The sequence below is a fragment of the Sapajus apella genome, unplaced genomic scaffold (assembly GCF_009761245.1).
Source record: "Sapajus apella isolate SASKATOON/1434 unplaced genomic scaffold, GSC_monkey_1.0 scaffold97, whole genome shotgun sequence".
NCBI lineage: Eukaryota > Metazoa > Chordata > Mammalia > Primates > Cebidae > Sapajus > Sapajus apella.
This window is the reverse complement of record NW_022437037.1, coordinates 6,235,008-6,240,954: the sequence shown is the minus strand read 5'-3', so window position 1 is coordinate 6,240,954 and position 5,947 is coordinate 6,235,008. Positions and strand designations below refer to the sequence as shown.

Sequence of the window (5,947 nt, the reverse complement as noted above, 5' to 3'; positions counted from 1 at the left end):
CTAGAACCTCGGGCCCTGCATGCTGAACTGGAATCCGCAGTCTCCAGGCTGCTTGTCACTTATTTCCTCATGCCCGCCTCTCCCGCTTTCTGGAGGAGGGGCTGGGCTGAGCTGGGCCATTCTCCTGTTTCAGCCCCGGGTGCCGGGTTGTAAGCAGCACGCCATGGCTGCTCTGAAAGCAATTGATTTAGCTTGAGCCGTCAATCTTGTGTGGCTCAGCTGGGGGTCCCCTTCCTCCTCTCTCTCTGCAATTGTTTTTATTTGTTTGGTTTTGAGACAGTCTCACTCTGTCACCCAGGCTGGAGTACAGTGCCGTGATCTCAGCTCACTGCAAGCTCCGCCTACGGATGGGGAAGGGGTAGGAGAACAACCAGGCAGGGGCCACCATGCTCCACTTTCCCGAAGGGAAAGATAATACTGACAGCCCGATCGCCTGAGCTGGGCTGGAGGTTGCGGGGAGGCAGAGGCTGCAGCGTCCTTCCAGATGGCTCTGAAGACAGTGAAGGCTTTGGTTCCTACAAGGGCCTCCCAGGGGCACAGATGAAGGCAAGTGTCTAAAGAAGGCCTTGAGAGGAGGCGCCTCTGGTGGCCCCCTGTCCCTGGGCATCCCGGCATCCGACATCCTGGCGGGAGCCACAGCCTCAGGGAAGGTAGAGTGCCACCACCACATAGATGACCCAGCTGGTGGACACGAAGACCCCAAAGAGCAGGCTGAAGAGCACCAGTGAGCGGGCCTTCCGCGAGGCTTCCTCAGCCTGGGCCAGGTCACCCCTGCCCAGGGCTGCGCGGGTCTGCAACGAGACAGGGTGGGAGAGGGTGGTAGGACAACCAGGGAGCTCCCACTCCCTCCCAGTGTGACTGAGGCCCAGTTCCACAAACTGAAACACTGACATGCTGAGAGGTTCAGGGGCCTGCCAGGCCCACAGCTCGAAAGGCGGCAGGAGTGATGGCAGTGGCGGCCGCCAGCTCTTGGGCGCTTGTCATGCCCAGCACTGACACATACCCTCAGCTTCAACCTCTGCCATCCTCGCAGCAGCCCTGAGGCTGACCCCACTTAGCAGATATGGAAACAAAGGCTCAGAGAGGCTAAGTGACCTACCCAGGTCACACCACTAGTGGTGGAGCCAGAATTCACCAGCAGGTGAGTCCCACCTCTGAGCTGTCCTGAGAGCTGCCTTCTGCTTATGGCTGGGGGCTTGAGCAGCAGAGTGAAGCCAGGCCCGAGACCAGATCCGCCCTCAGCACAGGCCTCCAGGGGCTTGCTTGCTTTTTTTTTTTTTTTTTCTTGAGTTGGAGTTTTGCTCTGTCTCCCAGGCTGGAGTGCAGTGGCGCAATCTCAACTCACTGCAACCTCTGCCTCCCAGGTTCAAGTGATTCTCAGCTGGTGGTGGGCACCCTCATCTCTCTGCTCTCCATCCATCCATCCCTCCATTTATCTCTTTATTAGGCCCTAGGGATTCAAAGATGCCAATGTGATGACACTTTTAATAGAGGCAGAAGCAGGGCCAGGCCTGGTGGCTCACACCTGTAATCTCAGCACTTTGGAAGGCCCAGGTTGGCAGATCACAAGGTCAAGAGATCAAGACCAGCCTGGCCAACATGGTGAAATTCCATCTCTACTAAAAATCAAAAAATTGGCTGGGCATGGTGGCACATGCCTGTAGTCCCAGCTGCTTGGGAGGCTGAAGCAGAATTGCTTGAACCCAGGAGGCAGAGGTTGCAGTGAGCCAAGATCGTGCCACTGCACTCCTGCCTGGGTGACAGAGTGAGACTCGTCTGGAAAAAAAAACCCACAAGCCCCCACTGGAATGGGCAGCACGTTGGACCGTATCGGTCATTCACACCTTTACTGTAAATTGTTTCGGCCAAACTTCCCACAGCACATTTTGAGTAGTTGGGGGCAGAGACAGGAGGGTCAAGGACCCCACAAACAATTGGGCTCTGACTTCCCAATTCCCACCCCTCTCCAGAGGGAGAAACACCAAAGACTGTGTGGCTGGAAGAGGGGCTCTGTGGACCCCTACCTGGGCACCAGTGGCTGAGTGCCAGGAGAGGCCGTGCCAGCGCCACCCCCATACCTACCTCGTGGGAGTACACGATGGCGATGAGGCCAGTGAGCAGGCAGCAGAACAGGGTCACCAGCACTGACTCCATCATGAAGTCCTTGGGCAGGGGTCTGTGCTCGACCGTGGCAGGGCCTGGCACGCCAGCCATGGGGCCATTGTACTGTGGGGGCAGAGCCACAGTGGTGAGGGAGCCGACCCAGCCTCGGGACAGCAGAGTGAGTGAGAAGGCCAGCCAGGCCGTGCAAGCTCAGTCACTTGCTCCTCCCAATCCCCACCCAGTGAGGCTGCAAATCACAGAGGGGTCGGGTCAGGGTGCTCCTCTGCCCTCTCCCTCCTGCACCCCTGGCCACTCAGCAACCCACCCCCCCCGCCGCCAGAGTCTTCAGTCCTGCCCTCTACACTTGGCTCCATCCAGGGTCCAGCCTCCATGGCACCCCCATCATCCTCACGGGGCTCACAACCCCATCCTGGGAGACCTCCAATCTTCCCACAGGCAGCCCAGGGTTTTTGTTTGGTTTCATTTTTATTTTTATTTTGGAGGCAGAGTCTTGCTCTGTCACTCAGACTGGAATGCAATGGTGTGATCTCAGCTCACTGCAGCCTCGATCTCCCAGACTCAAGTGATCCTCCTGCCTCAGCCTCATGAATAGCTGGGGCTACAGGTGCCCGCCACCATGCCCAGCTACTTTTCCTTTATTTTTAGTAAAGATGAGGGCTCACTATGTTGCCTAGGCTGCTCTGGAACTCCTGAGCCCAAGCTATCTGCCCACCTTGGCCTACCAAAGTGCTGGGATTACAGGTATGAACACACCTGGACTGTTTTTTTTTGTTGTTGTTGTTTGTTTGTTTGTTTGTTTTTGTTTTTTGAGAGGAGTCTCGCTCTGTTGCCCAGGCTTGAGTGCAGTGGTGAGATCTCACTGTAACTTCCACCTCAAGCGATTCTCCTGCCTCAGCCTCCCAAGCAGCTAGGACTACAGGCACCTGCCACCACGCCCGGCTAATTTTTGTATTTTTAGTAGACACGGCATTTCACCGTGTTGGACAGGCTGGACTCGAACCCCTGACCTCCTGATCCACCCGCCTCGGACTACCAAAGTGCTGGGATTACAGGTGTGAGCCACTGTGCCCAGCTGTTTTGTTTTAAAGAAAAATCTAAATCACCTCCTGCCCAAAGTCCCTGGGGTCCCTCACCACGGGTCCCACCTTCCTCTCCTCCCCATCAAGCCAAACAGGCCTCACCATCCCCAGAACACCCGGTCTCGGCTCCTCCGCGTGTGGCGCCCTCTGCCCAGAGTACCCTTCCTTCTCTTTCCTTAGCCCTCCTATTCATCCTCCAGAACCCCGCCCAAATGCCCCCAACTCCAAGGAGCCCCCGGATTCGCCCGCCCCCAGGACAGAAGTGACCTCTCGGCCTCCGCACGGGCGCCAGCGACCACGCGCAGACAGCACGGAGGGGAGCGCGCCCAGGGCGGTGGCCACTCACCACTGGGAAAGGGAAGGCGGCCCCGGCGGGCGGCGGGAAGAGCGCGGGCGGCGTGGGCGCGGCCGGGTAGAGCGGGGCGGGCGGCGGGAAGAGCGCGGATGCCGTGGGCTGCAGGAGCACGGGCACCTGCGGGAAGGGCGGGTACAGCAGCGGTGCGGCCTTGGGGTCCGGCGGCGCGTAGGGCGGGGGCTCCTCCAAGAAGCCGATGTGGGGTGCGCCTCCGGCCGCCGCCTTGGAACCCGGCCCCGCCTCGCCCGCCGCCTGGGCCGGGGCGTCCTCCGGGGCGGGCTCGCTGCCCCCCGCGGCGCCATCCTCGCTGGGCTCTCCCTCCTCGTCCAGGGGCCGCGGGCGGCGTGGGAGCTGCGGGAGCGCGGGGTGCGCTGGAATCCGGGGGTCCTCGGGGGCGGCGGGCTGCTCGGGGCCCCGAGGGTTTTCGGGGGTGGCGGGGCTATCGCCCCCTTTAGTGTCTGACCCTAGAAAAAAATGAGTCTGCCGTGAGCAAGAAGCCACCGGGCTAGGTGGGACTCCTCCCCTACCCCAAACAGATCGTCGAAGGACGTCGCTGGTCCCAAAGCTCCCACGAACCAAGCGTCCAGGCCTCTGCAGCTGGGCCTCATAGGATATTGACGCAAAGGGACTAGAAAACAGGCCCAGAGGGGCCACCTGCTTTGCTGGGGTCACAGAGACCGAGCAGCCCACCTGGGTAGGAACCCAGACTGCTGGCCCCGCCCCTCCCCGTGCTGCCCCGCCCCCTTTCTTGGCAGATGGCCTCTACTGGGAGGTAGTTTCGCCCCCAGCTAAGGCCTTATGTCAAAGCTAATTGGACCAGAAAAGGAGAATCAGCCCAGGGAAGCCCCTGATTGGCTGTCCTGCAATACACCTCCAGCTGGGGGTGGCTGACCTGAGGAGATAAGCTGAACCAACTAGATTCTTGGCTTGGAGTTGTAGGAGAGGGCTGAGGTACCCAGGAGCTGCCAAACTATAGATAGAGTAACATGGTGGAGACAGGAGGTCACACTGAGGCACCGAGAGAATGGACACCAGAATATACAGGGCTCAGAGCCCCAAAGCTGCCCAGCTGCCTTGCTCCCAACACAGGCCCCGGCCTACTGCACCCACAGATGAGCTCTGGTGGTGCCTGGTCAGGTCCCACCAAGTCCTTAAGGTCCCCAGCACCTCCTGAGAGCATCCTGACCAGCTGAGCACCCAAGGGCCTGGGGCAAGGCTGCAAGGAAGGCCCTGAAAGAAAATCGCAGGGTGGGCTCCCCTGACCTGGGTGGGTATTCAGGCCTCACCACAAGACTGGGCAGCCCAGAGCCAGGGGTCTGGCTTTGGAGGTACATTTCCTAAGTGTCCTTGAGGGTTATAGAAGGCAGAGGGATGACTGAAACAGACATCACAATGACATCTCAGTGGGGGTGAGAGGACCCTTGCTGAAGTCCCCCACGGGTGGAAGCAGGGATCCTTGCCAGAGGTATCCTAGTGGCCGGGAATGCGGAGACCCTGCAACCCCCTCCCAGCAGCCAGGGGCTCACTTATGGCCCCCGCTCCCCATACACCTGCCATGATGTTTACACCACCACACCTTTACCTGTGACGTTCCCGCTGTTCCTCCACCCCTTGGGTCTGGGCTTGGCCATGTGACTTGCTTTGGACAATGGGACATTGACAAACATTTTGTAAGCAGATGCTTTAAAAACCTTTCTCTCCAGGTTAACAGGGTCTGGAGCTGGGGAGTTAGTGTTTCATGGGTGTAGAGTTTCTGTTTGGGAAGATGAAAAAACGTTCTGGAGATGGATGGTGGTGATGATCGCACAACAACGTGAGTGTACTTCACGCCACTGATTTACACTTAAAAGTGGTTAAAATGGTAAATTGTATGTTATGCATATTTAGCACAATTTCTAAAAGTCTATCTCTCCAGATGATGACAACTGAGAAATCTAGACAAAATACAAAAAACAACCAGCTAACCGGGAGCGGTGGTTCACACCTGTAATCCCAGCACTTTGGGAGGCTGAAGCAGCCGGATCACCTGAGGTCAGGAAATCAAAACCAGCCTTGCCAACATGGAGAAACCCCATCTCTACTAAAAATACAAAAAAAAAAAAAAAAGTTGCCGGGCGCGGTGGCTCACGCCTATAATCCCAGCACTTTGGGAGGCCGAGGCAGGTGGATCACGAGGTCAAGAGATCGAGACCATCCTGGTCAACATGGTAAAACCCCGTCTCTACTAAAAATACAAAATATTAGCTGGGCATGGTGGTGCGTGCCTGTAATCCCAGCTACTCAGGAGGCTGAGGCAGGAGAATTGCCTGAACCCAGGAGGCGGAGGTTGCAGTGAGCCGAGATTGCGCCATTGCACTCCAGCCTGGGTAACAAGAGCGAAACTCCGTCT

At 58.0% G+C, this 5,947-nt stretch overlaps 1 protein-coding gene across 1 annotated transcript in view; it reads right to left on the bottom strand.

The window, feature by feature from the left end:
* Positions 1 to 6: 6 nt before the first annotated feature.
* Positions 7 to 5,947, bottom strand: part of PRRT1B (proline rich transmembrane protein 1B) — a 9,670-nt gene continuing 3,729 nt past the window's right edge. Inside the window, exons 2-4 of the mRNA XM_032257664.1 lie at positions 3,550 to 4,022; positions 2,083 to 2,226; positions 7 to 791 (exon numbers count right to left, since the gene is read on the bottom strand). Of these exons, the coding sequence (XP_032113555.1) occupies positions 642 to 791; positions 2,083 to 2,226; positions 3,550 to 4,022 (767 nt within the window). The 3' untranslated portion in view covers positions 7 to 641. The remainder of the gene's footprint in view (positions 792 to 2,082; positions 2,227 to 3,549; positions 4,023 to 5,947) is intronic.